The sequence below is a fragment of the Lissotriton helveticus genome, chromosome 6 (assembly GCF_964261635.1).
Source record: "Lissotriton helveticus chromosome 6, aLisHel1.1, whole genome shotgun sequence".
In the NCBI taxonomy this organism is placed as follows: Eukaryota; Metazoa; Chordata; class Amphibia; order Caudata; family Salamandridae; genus Lissotriton; species Lissotriton helveticus.
The window spans coordinates 49112757-49134558 of record NC_136067.1 but is presented as its reverse complement, the minus strand read 5'-3'; the positions used below and the strand labels follow the sequence as shown (position 1 = coordinate 49134558).

General features: G+C 44.6%; 1 protein-coding gene and 1 long non-coding RNA gene across 9 annotated transcripts in view; one reads left to right on the top strand and one right to left on the bottom strand.

Annotated features, from left to right (window-relative positions):
• The window catches only part of DNAH8 (dynein axonemal heavy chain 8), a 10041960-nt gene that overhangs the window by 4977662 nt on the left and 5042496 nt on the right, over window positions 1-21802 (top strand). For all 7 annotated transcript variants that reach the window (XM_078647354.1, XM_078647353.1, XM_078647356.1 and 4 more), the window contains one exon: window positions 14918-15079. In XM_078647354.1, coding sequence (XP_078503480.1) covers window positions 14918-15079 — 162 coding nt within the window. The remainder of the gene's footprint in view (window positions 1-14917; window positions 15080-21802) is intronic.
• Window positions 1-21802, bottom strand: part of LOC144762203 (uncharacterized) — a 130414-nt gene that overhangs the window by 103167 nt on the left and 5445 nt on the right. The gene's annotated exons all lie outside the window — the stretch shown is intronic.

Here is a 21802-nt window from a genome sequence, read left to right as displayed (position 1 = left end):
GATTGTTTGATTGTTTGAAAATACTAGTATTACTCATTTGATTGTTTCTGAGAGATTCTCTGTCTGCAAACAGGGAAGAATAGGAGTATTCTCTCTTTGCAGATAGTGAAGGGTAGGTAACGCAGGCCTTTGCCCCCGTTGTAATCCGTCTTGCCTGCTTCCCTCTCCATTTGATTGATTGTTATCCAAGCATTTACTGTTTTGGAATTGGTTCTCTTTGGATCATTCTCTATTTGCAAACAAGCACAGAGTCGCAATACTCTGTTTAGTCTTTGCAGATAGTGAAGGATAGGTAACGCAGGCTTTTGCCCCCGTTGTAATCTGTCGTGCCTATTTTTATCCCTCATTTGATTGATTGTTTGTCCGAACATTGACTGTTTGGAATTAGTTCTCTCTTTGGGTATTCCCTATTTGCGAATACTGTAGAATAGAAATATTCTGCCAAGTCTCCGCAAAGTAGTGAAGGATAGGTAGTGCAGACTTTTGTCCCCATTGTAACCCGTCATGCCTATCTTCTCCCCATTGTTCAGTAGTTGGTTCAGCCCGGACCGTTGTTAGAGGTAGATCATCCGGCTCCACCGGAGGACACCCCTAATAAAAAGGACATATATATAAAAATACGGATTAGCCGCTGTATCGTGCTAGCAAACTATAACATAAAAATCGTTAGGAAAAACAAAAGGAATCGAGCAAAATCAGTAGGCCACTGATGGGATCTTTTTGACCCCGCTAAAATAGAAACATTAGGAACAACCCCTCATGAGAAATATGAAACTAGTGAGAAGAGCCGAGCTCGACGCCATGATGGCCGCAAGACATCTCGGCTCCGCCGCCCACCCCGCCCAAATAACGACAAACCCTATGCAAATATTATAAATATATACAACACTCCAGCAAAGTAATATGTTAAAACGTTTTATTATACAAATATTTACATGGCAGCCGGCTGCAACATCAATCCCAATGCATTCGCCGTCTGCTTGACGCTGTTCCTGTCCCTCCTTCCTTAAAGTAGCAATGTTGGGCTACTTTGGGCTACTTTTAGTTGGCTTTGGGCTATAGAAAGTCTACAAAAGCCATCAACCGGCGAGGTAGCGTCGGTGGCGGCCTGGGGTGGAGGACCGTTGTGCGAATAGGCCGGAGGCAACACCACGCGCCGAGGCCCGTCCCCAGATCGTCCAGAGGTGGTGTCCAGCAAGTTGTGTGCGGGGGATGCCCTGCTGATGGCTTCCACCTTTTTTTTTGCCTGGTTCAGCCATTTTGTATATCTATGCCAGGAGATGGCGTGGGGCGCCCGCGGAGAGGTGGCGTGGACGGCCCCTCTCTTCCCCCCCCCAGGTGGAGGTTCCTCTCCCGCACTAAGATTGCCATTAGTGTTCCACTCAACGAGCCCCCGCAGTTGACTGGCCGGGGGACCCGCTCCGGTGGCTGTGGTGAAGGACAGCTGCGGGAGGGGGGGGACTCTCAAGATGGCGGCCGGCTCCCCGGATTTGGGCCTGGTCCACTAGGATGGCTCTGGGCTACCATGGAACTCGGATGCTTGCCTGCTCGGGCATGAGCCCCACTCTTGAAGACGTCCTCTCAGTTTTAAAGATTCTACGAGAGTCGTTGGCCCTCGACTCCCGCGGGCTTCTGGTGGGGGCAACCGCCACTGTTGCTCGACTATCCCCCATGGATATGCCGCTGCCCCGGGCGACCGCCGCCTTATCCACATCTGGTGCCGTAGGAAAGACTGATTCAACGCATCTGTGGAGGGATACGCCTGCTGTCCCGCTCTCCGGAGTGGCCACAACGTTGTCACAAGATGGTGGTGCTCTCATGCTGACACCAGCTTTTGTCCAAATTACTAAGAGACACTGTAGACTGTCAACTCGATCAGCTCTGGTGGGACCTCAGCGTGACCCGGTAGGGAAGATTTTGCCTTCCTCGCCTTTAAGTCGCGGTTCATGCCGCCTGTCCTTTCTGCTGGCGTTAACAACATTTTTTTGAACTGCCGAAAGGGATTCTGGTCCGGCCGCTAGTTATTGGAGGCATTTGAAATATACTCTGGACCCGCCTGGCCTTGACCAAAATGGCGCCAGTATGGGCGGGACTTGCAACTCCTTATGACGATTCTAGTTGCTTAGCCTTGATGTTATGGGGGATGTATGCGGTCTTTGTGCACATGGCGGGCGGGGAAGGATACTGACTGGGCATGCGGACAACCCTATTGATGTCGGGTTTTTTACTATTGATTATTGTATTATTAAAGCTCCGAAGTAATGTTACTCATGATACTCGCCCATGGTGTGCGTATGGACGATTTTATTGTAACTGATCCTGTTATACTTTCAATTATAAAATCAACCTTCACTGATCCTGCAACCGTTTGTCACGTTTAGTTTTTTTTCCAATTAAATGGCTCGCTCGTTACGTACTCCTATACTACAGTGTAATCTCTCCTTACCTCATGCGTTTCCCGTCTGCCCCGTGGCCGGCCTGTATGGTTGGAGGCCCGTATTTGAATGCTGACATTTTTACAATCAAGGTTTTAAAAGAAAAATATATATGGAACTAGCATCATAACAGTCATTTAGATTGATAGGGTTGTTTTTTAAATACCATGCTCTGCGAACAGGAACGACCCTATACCATCGTAAACCTTTTCTTTTCCTCGAATGAAAACATGAATCCGTCACCCCCCCACCTTATACTGAATACCCCTGGCCTTTGACCCTCTCCTACACGCGGTCTGTACTACTGCCCTCGGGCGATCTATGTAATGAACAGACTACCATTGGTTATCTTTGCCGCACTACCAGTTCCTCTGGGCTTCAATGCCGAGACATAAGGGACTGCATCCCAGAGAGATAAGTCAAGTACGTGGTAGGTAAAAACATTTTCGTGTTTATGCGCGCTGATGTGCTTTGAACGCTGCCCCCCCTTTTTCTTTTTTGCAGGTTACATCGGAATTTCAGCTGAAGTATGGAGAAGACCTAAAACCGCACCGTGTTCCACGCGAGAAAAATAGGCTAGCTCTGTGAGACGGTACATTATATGTAGGAGCTGTCTCTGGGAGCGTGAAAAATTGTATGGTATGAATGTGCGCATGGGCCCTGATTTGTACGGTATGAATGCGTATGTGTGGCGCACGTCTGGGTCAATAAAAGAATGCTTTTTGTATGATTGAGGCGTTGATCGAACGGTTAATGGGATAAGAAAATTAAGCCCGAACATGGTACCTGCATGTGAAGGACGAATAAAAATATAGCACTTTCCTTACTTAGGAACGACTCTCTCTGGAGCTAGCGAATGGGAGAGTGGCCTACACCAGAAACTTGAAGGCTTATTTCAGTACGACGAACCCAACCCCAACCGATATCCCAAATGTACACCCAAAATAATGCGCACCAGTGAGTCAATTTATGTGCTGACTAAATAAGAAAAGTTAAGAGTACCCCGGGTTGGGGTTCATCCAAAATCCCCCTCAGCCCAGATATTAGGGATATTGTTATTTTTTAGATTTACCCCTTCTTCTTCCACCCTCATAGAAAAGTCAGAACTGTACCACCGCACGTCCGACTGACACCCCTCCTTTACCTCAGCTTGGATCATCATTTGCTAGATGTTAGAAGACCCCACCGTGAGTATAAGCGCGACTGGACTAGTGTCCGACCAATTAAAAAGGAGTAAGTATTTTTGAAGCGGGGTTACCAACAAAAATTGTCTACTATTAGGAAGGAAGGGGAACAAAGAGCTCGACCCCCAAAATGAATTAAAGGGAATACTGAGAATACGCAACATGCATGAAAAATTCCTTTTGCCCAAAATAGCTCTGTGTTCTGTCTTAGGTTTCCGTACTTGATGTATGTACTGTCGCACCCTATCTGGTATTTGTGTGTACGTAAACTATGAATTTATGTTTTCCCTCAGCTTGTGTTTTATACGTGAAACCGACCCGTACTGTTTTATATGTGTGTGCACTGAATAACCTATTATTATACACGTTTCTCTCTCTCTCTCTCTTTATGTTGTACGTGTACTAATAGCCTATTTGGTGCACACGGCGCTCTCTCCCTCTGAGGGCTCCCTTGCTCCCTTTTGAATAAATGACGACACTGTACCTCGCCGGCACAGGTATAATTGGCTTTAGACACGACAGTGTTTGAACAAATTGACAGAAACAAAACGATCGTATTTTGCCATATTACTACCTCTCCTTTCTGTAAAATGATGGAACTTAATTGGCTGAGAAAGAAAGGACAGGTAAGACGACTAATGTCCCCTAATCTGACCCTTAAAAGGGAACTATATGTCAGTGGCTTTTGTTTTAGTGCTTTAGTAACACCACCCTCATCATTTGGATTACCACCGCCCATTGCACAAAAGTAGAATGTCCGAAACGTCCCCGTTTTTCCAGAATGATCCCAGTTCTGTAACCAGCCGTCCCAGAAAATCTTAAAGACTGTAGCTGATGACCTTGTTTTTAAAGATAAATCGTCCAAAAACTGATAAAAGTTAGCCGTTGCTGTCAGAAAAAGCTGTAAGCCCATGATAATAAGCACTTCACACTTTTTATGACTTAGCAGACCTTGAAGAAAAATATAGCTCAACAGGATTTGTTTTAGAAAAACACAAGTCTCTACTGGAGGAGCCGGTTTGAATTCGATGAACCATGTAATTGTCGGATATCAGACTTCTTGCCACGCTCGCGAATATAACAGGAATAAACACCAGACAGACATGATGTTTGAAAATAGAAAGATACTTGCAGACCTGCACCACAGCTATGATGCATGAGTTAACAGCATACACCGATGTAAGGATTACTAAGCATCCACCCTATCGTGACCAATAAACGTTTCCCCAACTACTTGGGGTTGGGAGAGAAATTAAAGTGTGTAAACATCTTCCCCTGCCAGTTCTCTAAGACTTGTTTTTTTTGTACTCATTTAAAGATAACGTGCGGTCGTCGGAGGAGAGGGGCCGGACGTGACGCACAGCCTGGCTGCAGATCGGGGAATATCTATGACCTCGACCAAGGTGGAGCCACAGAGCAAAGAGTTGCGGGACAAGGCACCATTCTCAACGTGGAAAGTGAAGGAAAGAAGGGCTGTCCAGAAGCCCCTGCATGTTGATGAGCTCGTGCCGAAAGTCCCAGCCCATTGTGCCCGATTGATGGGCCCACTTGCTTGAAATTTCTCCCCTCCTTGGTCCGTTTCAGACCTGATCCCACTCCACCCTCTTTTCCCTCGGCCTCCCAAAGCACGCCCCCATCACCCCTTTTTCCATATGGAGTTTTTGAACTTGACTTAAAGAAGAAACACAGCACAAAAGATAGAATAGGGTTTGTCCCGAAAGAAGAACGGAATACGGGTACCCCGACTAAAGTACCTATGGTAGATTAGTTAGGTTACAGGACAAACAGGACTGTGGTCCAAGAGCAAAGAGTGGCCACACCCTGCAACGCGAAATCTGAATCCGAGCTGGACACATAGCTCCACCGCCGGTGCTCAACAGTGCCAACGAAAGAAGAAGAACAATGAGAGCCTACCAGTGATGGCTCGCTGTAATAAGACACTGGAAAGACGAACCCTTTTTTTGAACATTGCCACCCCTTGACTGTCCCTTGTATTAAGTTGAATTCCTCTCCCAACCGCTTTGTATTGATTATCACCCAATTGAGCTTTCGAAACCTTACATCGGTCACTTTCAACTGTACATGGATAACTAAGAAGGCGTTAACTCTGTATCTTGATGATTGTAGAACACCAGTTATGCACATGAACATGCTGTCTAGTTTTGACCCCCATGGAGTCCAGACCTCAAGTGATAATAGCCCTTATCCTGCCAGAACATTTTTGTATGACCTCATGTTTGTATTCGAACGAATCTCCTACATCGTCTAATGTAATGTCCCCGCCTCCAAGGTCTAACGCATGACGCAGCTAATGTAATTATGTATGCACTGTCTCCCCGCCCATCACATTGACTACATATGGTTATGTACGATTCTGTCTGCATTGATAGCAGAATTATTTCCATCTGCCTGTAATGCATATGGGCTACCAAAGCGAATTGTATAACTAATGTCAGCTTGTACATCCTCACCTGTGACATGAACAGGAATGAACTAACTTATGATAAAAACTGGGGACTGTGGAAAATGACTAAAATTAGGTATATATAAGCGGCGTTCATTTATGTTCCCCACAGCCACTGTTGAGTAAAGTGAAAATCGTGCCATCTTGTCCCTTTTAGGCCCCATCATACACGTAAGTGGCAGCCATTTTGTGTGTCGTGGCCTCTCTGCCCACTGCCAATAGCCTGCGCGTCTCTCCCCCTCACTCCCCGGCCTCGCAAGCATTCCCCCGCGCCCCGACAGCCCCCGGTCTCTCCTGCTTGGGCCATAAACGCACCTCTAACGCGACCCTGTCTCCGAGCCACATCCCGTGCTGAACCCCCTCGCTCGTTCATCTCATTCAAATAACAGGCCCTTTTGATAACCTCTTCCTCCCTGCCCGATTGTCCGGCCTGATCCCAGGCCATCACCTAGCCCAACAGATGCACTTTATTGCCCCCTACAGTAGGACCTCGCCTCACATCAAAGGAGCGGGGATTAATCAATGCTTTCGCACCCCGAAGATCCGACTGATCACACACATCCCCGTTCCCAGCGGAATGTCCAGCTGCGCGATAACCACCACATGCTGAGATCGGGGTGGGAACTCTACTGTAGATGTGTGTGGGAACGGGCCTGGACCGGGGATTCCGAGGATGTCTTTTCTGTCCTTCAAAGAAACATTACGGATGCAGTGTATGTAATAAAGCCATAAACCTGTGTATAAGAGGCCAGGCCTCAGAGATGCGGTTAGAGCACCTCGAGAAGATACCCTGTTGTCTGATTTGACGTGTTCTGCTCCGTCGGAATAAACTCCTGTTTCCTGCCTTCCTGTCTCCAGCGCCTGCCTCTTTGTTTGGTAATATCGGATGGTATGAGAGGCGGCTAACGCCGGGAAAACACTGAAGGTTCTTGGTCGACATCGGCCCTACCTTTTCACATGTGCAGTGTCAGTGACCTGGCTAAACAGGGTATCATGGAGCTGTAAATGGATCATACATTGTGAACTATTCCAAACAGCGGCCCATAAAATGTTTGGCCCAGGGACCCCAAACACCTTTCCAGGTCCATGGCGGGGCATCTACTTACTGAGGAGCCTATGGAAATGGATAAGGCTATATCTTACCATCGGTTACATCCACGATGGTGTTGGTTTTGGACATCATCAGGCAGCAGTGACAGGACGTGTACTATTGTCTCCATGGCGGCACAGGATGTGTAAAGGGGTGTGGTGGTGGATCTGATGCCGTTTCAACAGATGTCCCAAGACCTTCAACCTCATAATCAGTCCATGATTGTCCAGTTCATTGACTTTGCCAAGTCTTGTTCGCGTTTGAGTGAAATTGCATTGATTTCTCATCGCCCTTTAAAATCTAAATCTCTGGAACCCTCCAGTGGATCTTTTGCATTGCGTTTCTAAAATCTTATAAAAAATACAATGTTTTTATAAATTGGTAGCAGATTTCTTGAGTCTTGTGTCGATTTGTTCTTCAATTGTTTTGGTGCTGTTTTAACACTTAACACTTGTTCCTCTGTGTAAACCTTGCTGCTCAGTGCCAGAGCGGAGGGTCTCACAGATAAAACCTACTGGATCCAAAAGGGTTGGCAAGTGTATTACATAGTCAGGTGGCACAACCACACCACATAATACACCCTATTTATCCAGTATTGGGGTATCTTTCATAGATTCACATGCCTCAATCGTTCCCTGTCGCCCAGGCGGCACTCCCGCCTCGGCGACGGGGAATGATTCAGGCATGTGAATCTATGAAAGATACCAATACTGGATAACTGTAGTCACGGGTAAGTAACTTGTTTTCTTATCCAGTATTGGGGTAGGTAAGTAACTTGTTTTCTTCCTCACAATAAACATATCAAAATCTGAATTGAGATTCGCTGAAGTAAAAGCGACACTCTGCAGCCTATTCAGAAAAATACATTAGGCTTAAACTTATGTTTACTCCGTAATTTACAACGTTTTTTCTGCCTGCCATGAACTCAAAACAGGAAGGCTTTTACAAGGGCGGGAATCACAGCCTCAAGCATGGAGATCCCCACAATAATATATCTCATATAAGAGGTTGAAATAGGGCTTTCAAAGGTGTGGTTTGCTTTAGAAATGTGGCCACTTGAAAGATGAAGTAAGATGAACATGTTCTTTCTTTTAGTTTCATAATTTTACCCATCCAAAGCATGCTTTAAAGGATGACTTGAGCAGCACTCTATTCGTGTCTTTTTTCTTGTCACTGGATGATATTCATCCCCCATACTTTTCGCTTTTCTTTCCTCTTTTCAGAGTCTATGACTCACCTTTTATTAGATTTACTCATCTTGAGACATGATAGGGTGTAGGCCCATCTCTATGGGCAATATAGATAACGCTAGAACTAACTGCATGCCGCCTGGGTCAATGCAGAGCAGAGCACCACCACCACACCATTATGTTATGTTATGTTATTCAGAATTTGTTAAGCGCACGGGCACCCAGAGGTTTCATGGCGCTAATGGTGAGGAAAGATGATAGACAGTTACCTAACCGTGCGCTTGCTTGAATACCCAGGTTTTCAGTGCGCCCCTGAATTCCATAAGAATAATGCAACTACGGAGTGACAAGGGAAAAGAATTCCAAATCTTAGGGGCCAAATAAGCAAAACGGCATCCGCCAAGACGTTTTCTTTTGAAGGAGGGGAAAGTGAGGAGGGACAGGTGGGGGTAGCGGAGATTGCGAGATGGTTCATGTTTCTTTATAAGGTTGTTAATAAACTTAGGGCTTTTTCCGTGGAGAGCCTTGAAGGCCAAACAGCCTACCCTTGAATGTCACCCGTTGGGCTATGGGTAGCCAGTGCAGAGTGGCCAACAGTGGTTTTGCCGAACTCCTGCCGTTGCTTTTGAAAATTAGTCTAGCCGCCTGATTTTGCACAATTTGCAGGCGTTTAGACAGACCCAGGGGGAGGCCCAGATAGATGGAATTAGAAAAATCTAATCGGGAGAGGACCAAGGCGATAACCACCTGAATGAGGGCAGGGTACGTAAGTAGATGAGCAATCTTCTTAATCTTACGTAGCTGGAGAAAGCTAGACGAGATCACCGCTCCCACCTGACTTTTCAGAGAGAGATCGGCGTTGATGGTGATCCCGAGGCTTTTCACCGAGAAAGAGGGAGACGGAGGAGATCCCATTGATGACGGCCAGAAATGAGGGCCCCAGCTGGTTGAACTTCTACCCGGGAGTACCAGCTCGGTCTTACCGGGGTTAAGTTTTAGGTGGTTCAGCTCCATCCACTCTTGAATGTGCAGCATGGTAGCCTGAAATTCCTCGACCGAGTCTGTTGAGTTTAGTGGAAAGATAAGCTGCAGGTCGTCGGCATAGTAATAGATTGTAACCCTCCTGTTTTTTAAACATCATCATATTTGGACAGCAAATATTTGTACTATATTAAGTGGTTTCTCTTCTTCAAAAGATCTTTTGGTCAGCATATCAATCAAAAAGTATACATATGTATAAATCTGATAGAGACTTATAGTCAAAGATTCCTTACCTTAGAATTATCTACAGGCGTCAGACTGGATCCGGAAATTTTTAAACAGTACTTCTGCATGCTGGTAGGTGGCATCATTTGGCTCCACCTCAACATCATCGTCCATGCCAGAAGTGATGTATGAGGTACCTATATAAGCACTACCATGGCGCACTCACATGAATACTTTCCTTTCTACTCCTGATAGCGCATATACGTGAAGAGTTACCCCTCATTCGCTTTTTTGACTGGCTTTTCAAAAACCTTTTGTTGAGCACTTTTTTGAGAAACACTTTTCTTCCAGTGTGACATGATGTCCCCCAAGAAAGCGTCTGCTTTCAAACCATGAGGCCCCTGTCGCAGGAAGACAAAGGTGACAGACCCCTACTTGGTCTGTTTATGGTGCCTCGAGAAAGACCATTACTCAAAGACCTGTGAGGATTGCTGTGCTATCCACACAAAGGCTTTGAGGAAGTGCACTCAAAAGCTCCTTACTGCCTGACAACCCCACACTAATCAATATCCCGGTTGTGTGGAAGGTCTCGAGACCGCTCATGGAGGCGTACCCAGCAGTCACCATCCCGGTCGAAGTCGTCATCAGGTAAGTCACATAAGAAGGAATCTAAGAAGTCGAAGAGGTCTTTGATTTCTTCAAGTTCATCCACATCCTCAGACGTGGCAAAGGGAGTGTCAGCACTTCAAGCCCCTCCGGGGCTCTGCGTTCCCCTGACTTTGCTGGATTGACCCACGCCTAACTTAAAGAATTCTTTCAGGCCATGAACCTCATTTTTGGGTGGCCCGACCCCTCTGGAGTGCCTTTGGGCCCCATGGTTTTGGGAGTTACCCCTACTGGATTCCTGCCAACAGGTATGCTATCAGTTCTAGCTAGCCTCTTGGATCTGCTGCTGGACCTGGAGCAGCACCGCCAGCGAGACTAAAACCTTCTCCCGTACCCGCTACTGTCCCAAAGCTGTTGACACACTTGGACAACATCATCCTCATCTACCTTAACCCTGACACTGAGCAGAACCAGCGTCACACAATCTCAGTCCCGGGACCATCCACAGACACACCTTTTGTCTTTGACATGCCTGGTACATGGGAAGAATAGGAGGGTTATGGCAACCCTGATGAATCTCACCACCCATTGGATGATACGGCGGACACCTAGTAGGAGAATCTGGCTGATGTCAGTGGGTTAGACACCTCACCTGAAATTGGCCTGGTCTCCTGTGGCTACAGAGAAGGAGCCATCTTTCACTATGGTGGTGCATAGGGCAGCTGAGATCTTGGAACTTCGGTTACCCTCAGTGGCAGTCAAGACTAATGTCTTGACAGAGGTTCTTCAACCCGGGACTGCCCCATCCGAAACCTTGCTCCACTTTAATGAAGCTCTTATGAACGTCCTCTTTTGGGCCTGGTCCAATCCCCGCAAAGGATCTCCGGCTTACAGGATAGTTGCCCCCCACTGCCCACCTCTGGGGACCCCACTTTCCTCACCCACCACCCCTCGCCAGAGAGCTTGGTGGTCCAGACCTCTACTTCCAGGATCAACCCTGGTGCATTCCCTTTCACTCCACCAGATGGGTTATCCAAAAGGTTGGATACTTTTGGAAAGAGAATCTTCTCTTCTGCTAGCCTAGCACTGCTGCCGATGAACACAGCATGCCTCTTGGGGTGTTACTCTCATACAATCTGCGACTCAGTAGTGCAACTGCTGGCTTTCTTCTTGGAGGAGGCCTGAGCCATACTCTGTCAGGCTATTGCAGAAGGGAGGAATGCAGCAAAATTCTCCATTCATTGTGGACTAGACATCACCGACTTGCTGAGCATAGCGATTTTCTTATTGGTGGCCCTTTGGTGCCTAGCCTGGTGAGAACTTTTGTTTTTCTCTGGATGTCTAAGCATCACTTATGGACATGCCCTACAATGGCTTCCGTCTCTTCGGAGAGAAGGTGGACTTAGCCCTAGAGCGCTTTAAGGACTCCAGGGCTACAGCCAGGTCCTTAGGTCTCTCTATGGCCCCTCATCACAACCAGTCTGCTGGAAGGGGGTTTCAACTGCATCAATACCCCACCAGCCACCACGACCATCAAGCTTCCATGCCTTTTTGTGGCAGAGAGCACACAGACCACGTGGGACAGGTAGCCAGATGTCAGGAGAGTCCCCACTCCCCAGGCAGCTACAGCCTGCAAGCCTCTTTAGTTTCTCCTCCTATCATCATGGGCACCCAGTAGGGGGGCAGGATGCACCATCACCTGCTCTTCTGTATGCAATACCATCAAACTGTTGGATAGTACAGATTGTACAAAGGGGCTCCATCCCATTTGTATCCACCCTCCACCAATGCCACTCACTTACGACCGGTTGGCGGAGGACCATCTTTCTTACTCCACCAGGAAGTGCCATCTCTCTTGGCCAAGGGAGCTACAGAAAGGGTGCTGGCATCAGAAGTAGGTTGTGGTTGCTATTCCTTCTACTTTCTGGTGCTCAAGAAGGATGGAGGCATTCATCCTATACTCGACCTGTACCTTCTCATTTTCTTTCTCAAACAGGAGAAACTCAAAATGCACATGCTCAAGTTCTGTCTGACCTGGATCAGGGAGACTGGATAGTGGCATTTGACTTGCAGGACGTATATTTTCACATCCCCATACTGCCTGCTGACAGACATTACCTGCAATTCACGGTAGGCAAGGAGAACTTTCATTTTGGCGTGCTCCCCTTTGGCCTCATCAGCGCACCATGGGTTTTCATCTAGGTGAACCTGCTGGGGTTTAACATTAACATGCTGAAGTCACAGCTAACTCTCTCTCAGACGCTTCCTTTCATCAGAGCTGTTCTGGATGACAGAGTGCAGTTTCAGGCTTATCCTCACACTATTATACCGATGCTTAAGCCTCTACTCTGAGGTTGTTGGGCCTCATAGATTCCTGGGTCTTGCTGGTGAAGTATGCCCTCTAGCATGTGTAGGCCCTGCAGTGGGACTTGAAGTTCCATTGGGTGCAGCAGTAGAGAAATCTCTCTGAGAGGATCCAAATCTCAGATGGTACTGCAATAGATTTGCAGTAGTGGCTGGCGAACCACGATTGGGTTAGGGCAGACCCCTCTCCCTTCCCCAGCCAGAATTTACTCTAGTAACAGATGCGTCACTCCTGGGATGGGACGGACATCTGGGGACTCTGTTCTCCGGCAGGCAGAGTCCTGGCTCCATATCAACTTGTTGGATCATCAGGTGATTTGCTTGGCATTGAAGGCCTTTCTGCCTTCCAACAAGGGAAGACTAGTGCAGGTGTTCAAGGACAACACCACTGCCATGATGTATTACAACAAACAGAGTGGATGGGGTCATGGATCTTTTTCAGGAGGCTCGATGTCTCTGGACATGGCTATAACACCATGAAATCTCCCTGGTGGTTCAACACCTGGCAGGCTCTCTGACTTCCAGGTCAGATTAACTCAGCCATCAATGCCTAGTGTATCAGTAATAGCATCTTCATCCATAGGTGGTGCAAGGTTTCGTTCAAAAGTGGGAAGAGCCTTTGTTAGATTTGTTCTCCACCACTGAGAACGTGCAATGTCAGCAGTTCTGCATGCTGGAGTTTCCGAGGCGGCTCTCCCTCGAAGATGCTTTTGGTCTCAAGTGGGCACTGTCTATCTTTCAGCCATGTTTTCATTATTTAAGTCACCTGTTGTGAAGAGATTTCTCAAAGGTTTGCAATACCTTTCCCCAAAGGCCATTCATCATGTCCCAATGGGATTTATACCTGGTGCTCACTTTCCTGATGCACGCATCTTTTCAGCCATTGTACAAAATCCCTCTTTGATTATTGACCATCAAGACCGTTTTTCTAGTGGCCATTACATTGGACGGGAAGGCCAGCAAGTTGCAGGCACCCTCGTCGAATCTTCAGTATATTACCTTCAACCCTGAGTTACAGGCTTTCTGGACACATGCCTGCTTCCTTCTAAAGGTAGTCACTCCTTTTTACATAGGCCAGATCATCACCCATGCCTAGCTTTTTCTGCCCTGCCTCATCTTTTTAAGGTAGAGTAAAAGACTGTCTGGGCCAAAAAAGAGCATTCTTGTTCTACCTTGACCGCACAAGAGACTTTAGTGTGGATAATCAACTCTTTGTAGGGTACGTTGGGGCAAAGAAAGGAAAGGCTGTGCAGAAATTAGCAATCTCCTGATTGATAGTACTCTGCATAAAGGCCTGCTGTGCAATGGCCAAGAGGCAACCATCTTAGGGCTTGTGTGCTCATTCTACCAGAGCCAAAGCTGCTGTCGCTATGTTAGCTCATCGAGTTCCAGTCTTGGACAACTGACATGCTGCAACATGGGCTTCATTGCAAACTTTTATTAATCACTCCTGCCTGGCCGGTCAGGTTCATTGGGATGGCCATTTTGCCTATTCAGTTCTGCAGACCTTTCTGGTCGAAATTGGGTTCTCAGGTTCTCCGGGAAGGCATTGCTTGGGTATCTATTCTAAGGTAAGTAGTCTGTGGCTAGAAGTCTCTATCAGATGAACAAGTTATTTACCTTCAGTAAAGCCCTATCTGTTAGAGACTCTATCTAGCCACGGATTCCTTACGGACCATCCCATTCTCCTTCCTCTGCAACCTTGCTAAAGTGTGGAAAGGGTCCTACAATTTCACAAATCTGTTCAGTTCTCATCATGACTCCACACTCCTGGCATGAAAAGTCGTGAAAAGCAACTGAAGATAGCGTTCTAGGTGGCGCCTCTATAGATATCACATATGTCAATTCCTGTGCAGACGACGTTGACTCAGAATCAGTTGGCGCGCAGGGGAACTGCTTGCAAATTTCCACATCCAGTCTGACACTTGGGGATAAATCCCCGACAAGGAATCTGTCGCTAGATAGAGTCTCTATCAGGTAAGGCATTACAGTGCATAACTAGCTTGTTCTTTATTTGATTCTGTTTTACACAATTGTAGCTCATTAACATTGATTTAGTGCTGTTTAGCATCAGCAGATAAGCCAGTTACATCAAAACTAAAAGGAAAAATGCAATTTACAAAAATGAAATCGATAAAAGAACATACACAAAAACATACTACTTGCTTACGCCTTTGTACTTATGTATTGCTTGAAAAAAGTATTTCTCTAGTACTAGACCTGAAAGATTTGCTTCATTGTTTACCTAAAAATGTAAGCCAGATCTTTCTTTTTTTCTTCTTCCCTCATTAACATGTATTGTTTAAACAAGTATATAACCATAAAATGAAACGTAAGAATTCAGATTTTTTTAAACTGTGCATTGTTTCATTTTTCAGTTGGACAATCCAGTGAATGCAAAAGGCCCAGTTGAGCTCTGGCTTGGGGAGTTGCTATACGAACAGAAGACTGCCTTAAATACAGTGATCAGAAATGCGTTCTATCAAATCAGCGAACCAGGATTTCAACTACTGGAATTTCTTGTCCAGTATCAAGCGCAGGTACTTTTCAAGTACTTTAATTAGCAGTATTCAAAAGTTGCCACTGATAAACATTAATTCTAAAAAAGATTATAGCAAGTGTTGCTGTAATTCTGGTTGCACATTAAAAGACTGATTTCCATGCAAAAAGCACTGTGTGAGTACATAATATGATGCACAATTAAATTTTTATGAATGCTCCACATAAAGGTCTAAATACACAACCGCTAAAAAGGAGCATCCACTGAGTGCTTTACAAAGAGGTTATTATTGTAGAAAGAACATCTTGACAATGAGGTACCATTCATAGAGCAGTTTAATTTAGAGTCTACTTAAAACCATATTACCGAAACCAGGAGGTGATAAGGATACGTGGGGATAACAGGTAAATACGAATAATCTTTACCTTTACAAATTACTTTTTACTCCAGTATTGGAACTTTCATAGATTCACATGTTTGATGCATTCCACCGTCAACGAAATGGGAGTCCCCGGTACATATAGTATTAACACAATGTTAAAAATAGTGCATGAAGGCCCTAGGCTCTTTAAGTTTTGCAACCTATCATATTCTATATAAAAACAGACCAAGCTTATAACTTCTGTCAATCCGGCTGCCTAGCCCTCTAGAAAACTCCTGAGAGAGTTCCATTCCCTCAGATTTTCTACCACACGTCGTGCTAAGGAGTCTCCGATTTGGATATTTTCACAAGATATTTCTCATATTTTGGTACTGTGGGAGTTTTTTACTGTTACTCACAGAGTTGCACCATTCACATCTGACTTCATCCTTATTTTAACATCATGTCAGAAAAGTCTCTTCAGGTCCTGGAATACCTCTGGTAAGAAGCAACTTCACTGTGAAGATCCACACCAAGATTGCCTTAACTGCCTCTACCAGGATCATTCTGCTAAAGACCGTAAGGTATGTGTAGGAGGCTAGCTCAGTATATAGTGTACAACTAGGGTGAGGCACTGTACACTGAGCCAGGCAACCGTTAGTGATAGTGTTTAAGTCACTGAAAACCAGAGTTCTAAATTAGTAGCTGTGGAGAGCAGCTAAGGCTTATTCAGAAGGGTGTACAGTAGATGCATTTACCAATATAGTCAATCAGTACGCTTTTCACACAAGAAAGGACAACACCAGCTGAGTTTAAAACTAACTTGGTATATCTCCTATCCGGACACAAGAAACACTTCAGAAATAGGTAAGTTGTATTAGAAAACACATAGGGCCCAACTGGGGGGCCAAACCATATACTAAAATAGTGGGATGTGAAGGAAGTACCAGCACAGGACTAGTACCTATGGATGGAGGACCCCAAGTGAATCACGGAACCACCCAAGGTAAGTAGTCAGGGACCCCAAGGTGCCAGGGTGCAGAGTGGTCACACTGGGTCAAACATCAATAGGATAACACAGGGTAAGTTTCAGCTGGAGCTTTGCACTTCTAGGACCCTTCTCAAAGGACCCCGAAAGAACCACTTGCATCAAGGGAGGTTGGAGAGCCACCCCACCTGTGGATACCTACACGAGGGAGCCCAGGTATGAGATGGTGTTGGAACCCCCGTAGACGCCAATAGAGGTTTGTATTAGATCAGCAGCTACAGAATCTCGTCCATCAAGCTAGCGGAACCAGGACACGGAATCCAGATGAATAGAACCTAAAAGCAAAGAAGACAGATTCCAAACCACCCAGAGGTGACTAGGAAGCGCAAGAGCACAATACCAGCCCTTGGCAAAGGTTCATGATGTAGCACAGTGAGGTTGAAGCAATGGCTGTGGAGCCCAGGTGACGATACAGGAGAACAGGAGCCGTCCACGATCTGCCCCACGCCAGTCAATGAGTGCAGGAAGGACAGTTGCCGGCATGACCTTCAACAAGACTTGTCAAATGCAAACAATAGTTTGCGGGAGAAGACCAGCAAGGTCTGTGGCACTAACCCAGCAAGGGTGAGTCAGAGCCAGCCCTCAGCACACAGAAGAGCCATCAGGAATCAAAGGAGCCCCTCAAGAACCCTCTGGCAAGAGGCAGATGGAGTCACAGGGAAGCCTCAGCAGCACACAGGAGATGAAGGATGCGATGCAGAGGATGCAGGCAGGTTGACATTCTTGGAGCTGTGTGATGCTGGAGGCAGGGGCTTCTTGAGTTTGATGATCTTTCGTGAAGAGAGGCAACAAGCTTTGGTAACAGCAAACAAAGGCTTGCACAGGCTTGCACAGGCTTGCACAGGGAGGTGGTTCACATCAGTTGGAGAAGGATTCCAGTTTCCCAATTTGCAAGGAAGACTGGTCAGGCCTCTGAAGAACCATCAAACCACAACCTATGTTGCAGAACCGGGCAATCTACATGGAACAACAGGAAAAGCAAACTGGTATTCATCGTAAAGGTGCCTGCAGATGCAGGGAAGTGACTTCAAGGGAGATTACTTCTGGCTTAGATGCAGGCTGAGTCTTTTCTGACTTGGAGGATGCATGGTCACAGAATTGCAGAACTTGAAGAAGCACAGAGATGAAGATGCAATCTTCCCACTGAAAGCAGTCTTGTCTTTGGTCCCACATGCGGGACCCCGGAGCTTATACCGATATATATATATATATATGGACATGTACCTTAAAGAAGGTTTAAGACAACTAGGAGATAAGGATAGCTATGCTTTGAGTAATAAGCAAAGCTATGACAAAAGTAACCAGACTTATCAAGGGCAACTACTCACATGGAAACAAGAAGGGTTGTTATCAGATGACAAATACAAATTTTTGAAATGTGATCACTCCAAATTATCTGTAATGTATTTACTACCCAAACTCCACAAAAATGCCTCAAACCCCCCGGGACGACATATAGTGTCTTCCATGGGGAGTACGTATGAAAATACCTCCAGATATATAGATCATTTTCTGAGACCGTATGTCCAAAAACTACCATGACACGAGGGATTTTTTAAGATCCATTGAATCATTAGATGGGAGGAAGGCATGTGGCTTATGACACTTGACGTAAACAGTCTATATACGTGCATACCGCACACTTTGGGGCTGATTTCCAATTTCCACTTTTTACAACAACGGGGAGCCGACAACATATCCCATACAAATATGTTGATTAAGATGATAAGAATCTGTCTTATGAATAACTACTTGTTGTTCAACCATGTCGGCTATTGCCAGGCTCAGGGGACCGCGATGGGAACCTGCTTTGCCCCCAGCTACGCTGGTCTGTTCTTGGGATGGTGGGAGGAGCAGGTGGCCAATAACATTCCGGCCTTTACCCAGAACGTGGTCCTCTGGGCCAGGTATATAGACGATGTGTTTTGTGTCTGGAGGGGTAGCAAAGAAGATGCAATGCAATTTGTGGAAATCTTGAATGTTAACGACTGTAATCTAAAGTTCACATGTCACATTGACGAAAGGTCTGTAGAATTTTTGGATATAGTTGTTTATACTGAAGGGGACAGGCTTGGGAGCAAGTTGTTCCGTAAGCCTACGGCAGGTAATAGCCTTTTACATGCAGAAAGTTGTCATCCACAAAAATTGATTGCAATCATCCCGTTTGGAGAACTCTTGCGGGCAAAGCGTAATTGTGCCACAGACAGTGATTTTGAAAATGAGGTTAAAACTATGAAGATCAGATTCAATCAGAGAGGCTATTCGGAGAAAATAGTGGAAGAGGCTTGCCTCAAAGTAAGAGCCAAAGACAGAGCAGATCTGTTATATCCTAAGGTCAAACCCTGTGAAGAAAAGGAATCCATTAGATATATAACAGCTTATAGTGCTCAATCATGGCAAGTGAGAAAAAGCTTGAAAAAATATTGGCAGGTACTACATCTAGACCCAGTATTAAAAGACGTGGTTGGTAACCAACCACAAGTCACCTTCAGAAAATGCACGACCCTAAGAGATGTATTGTGCAGTAACACTATCAAAGAAAAAACAGACACAAAGGCAGTAAAAGGTTTTTTCACATGCCGATCGTGTAAGGCATGTAGAAACAGTATTAACAGAAGAGAACTACAACTGTCAAAAACACAAAAAACGTTTATTATAATAAACACTTGACATGTAATTCGGATTACTGTGTCTACGCCCTGAGATGTGCATGCCCATTAATCTATATTGGGAGCACGGAGCACCAAGTTAAAAAGAGAATTCTGGAACATACCAGGGCTATTACCAATGAGGATAAGAATTATCACATTGCTAAACACTTTAAGGAATGCCACAATAAAGAGTTAGGGCAACTGCAGTTTTGTGCCCTAGATAGGGTCCCTAATTCTGAAAGAGGTGGTGACAGAATCAGACAACTTCGTCAACTGGAGTCTAGATTTATCATTAAGTATGATACTGTTTATCCGAAGGGTTTAAATAAGGATGAAGAGATGGCAGTACATTTGGGGTAGGGTAACAATGAAGATTAGTGCCAGGATGCCAGACAATCATGTTTGCAATGTTGAAGTATTGTTTTTAAATGCACTAAAACACTGAAGTGATTGCACATTTTTTGTATATATTGTAGGAGACAAAGTAGTCCGCACATCGTGGGATGAATATATTCAGAAGGCAACTTTAATTATCAGTTGAAATATCAGCCCACTGGGGCAGGACTGTTCTGGGATCTTTTTGAAAGACTATATAATTTGTCCACTTGGGCTGAATCGAAATTACATGTGTATAATAAGCCCCTGGGGCTCTATAATCATGATTTAGTTTTACAAAAAGTATGATTAACCAGAGTTATTTAGACACTTTACAATGGCTGCCAAGCTTGTATTATCCAAGTGTTGTTGGGACGAGTAGTACTACTCCTATGTTTATGTTTTGAGCACTTTAAAAGAAATGCATGTTGTAATTAATTTTACCCGTGACCAAGGTGCGGCTGCACTGAAACGCGTCGGGTGATGAGTTTGACATGGATTTTGTTAAATAAATAACAACGCTGATACAAAATTGGGCTGAAGCTGCTTTTGTTTGGAGACAAGGAGCATTTGGTGGAATTTAGGGGGGTCGCTCCCCTGTTTCAGCCCGCCGACGGAAAGAGGCTCGAGGATTGGCGAAATAATTATTATATATATATATATATATATATATATATATATATATATATATATATATATATATATATATATATATATATATAAAATAATTATTTATATATATTATATATATATATATATTTATATATATATATATATATATATATATATATATATTACCTACTGGCGGTCGCCAGTAGGTATATATAGTTAGGATTTTTTTCCTATGGGATTTTTGAAAATTCTATGTTGAATAACTTTGGCGTTTGAGGACGGAATTGGCTGAAATTTTCTGGAAAAACATTTTGTTTCTGAGCAGCCCCTGAAAATTTGGGGGGGTTTCGTCAAGCGGGGGCCGAGAAAAAAGGGGGGTCCCAAAACGTGTTTTTAACATTGAGTTTTCCATAGGGCGGTTGGACTCACTTTTAGCTCGATCGACTGAATGGATTTCCTCGAAACTTGGCAAAATTGTAGGGACTGGTAGCCCGATGTGCCTTTGCTATGTCTCAAGATATATGCTCCAGTAGTTTTTACGAAAATTAAGCCCAATGAAGCCCAATGTAGTCCAAAGATGGCCGCCAGAGACAAAAAAAAACAAATGTAGCCCAAATATCAGCCAGATGTAGCCCAACTATAGCCCAGTGACAGAATGTCCCAGAGTGTTTTAAAGAACAACTAGAACGCTAACAGTCTTACTTATGACAAAAGTATGGCACACCTGAAGTCATCTTGATTGGAATAAAGTGGTAACACTTAATACATTTAATTTGAAAAGGAACAAAGTAAGGGGTTTCATTTTGCCATAGAAATGTTATATATATATATATATATATATATATATATATAATATATATATATATATTACCTACTGGCGGTCGCCAGTAGGTATATATAGTTAGGATTTTTTTCCTATGGGATTTTTGAAAATTCTATGTTGAATAACTTTGGCGTTTGAGGACGGAATTGGCTGAAATTTTCTGGAAAATGGAACATTTTGTTTCTGAGCAGCCCCTAAATATTTGGGGGGGTTTCGTCAAGCGGGGGCCGAGAAAAAAAGGGGGTCCCAAAACGTGTTTTAACATTGAGTTTTCCATAGGGCGGTTGGACTCACTTTTAGCTCGAACGGCTGAATGGATTTCCACGAAACTTGGCAAAATTGTAGGGACTGGTAGCCCGATGTGCCTTTGCTATGTCTCAAGATATATGCTCCAGTGGTTTTTACGAAAATTAACTTTGAAAAATATATATTGGGCTACATTGGGCTATATATATGTTGGAGCCCAAATGTAGCCCAATGTAGCCCAATGAAGCCCAATGAAGCCCAATGTAGCCCAAAGATGGCCGCCAGAGACAAAAAAAAACAAATGTAGCCCAAATATCAGCCAGATGTAGCCCAACTATAGCCCAGTGACAGAATGTCCCAGAGTGTTTTAAAGAACAACTAGAACGCTAACAGTCTTACTTATGACAAAAGTATGGCACACCTGAAGTCATCTTGATTGGAATAAAGTGGTAACACTTAATACATTTAATTTGAAAAGGAACAAAATAAGGGGTTTCATTTTGCCATAGAAATGTTATATATATATATATATATATATATATAATATATATATATATATATATATATATATATATATATATTCACTGAAAAAACCATAGGTTATAGACCATATATAGTTAGGAATTAGCATTTACAAAACCTTGAAA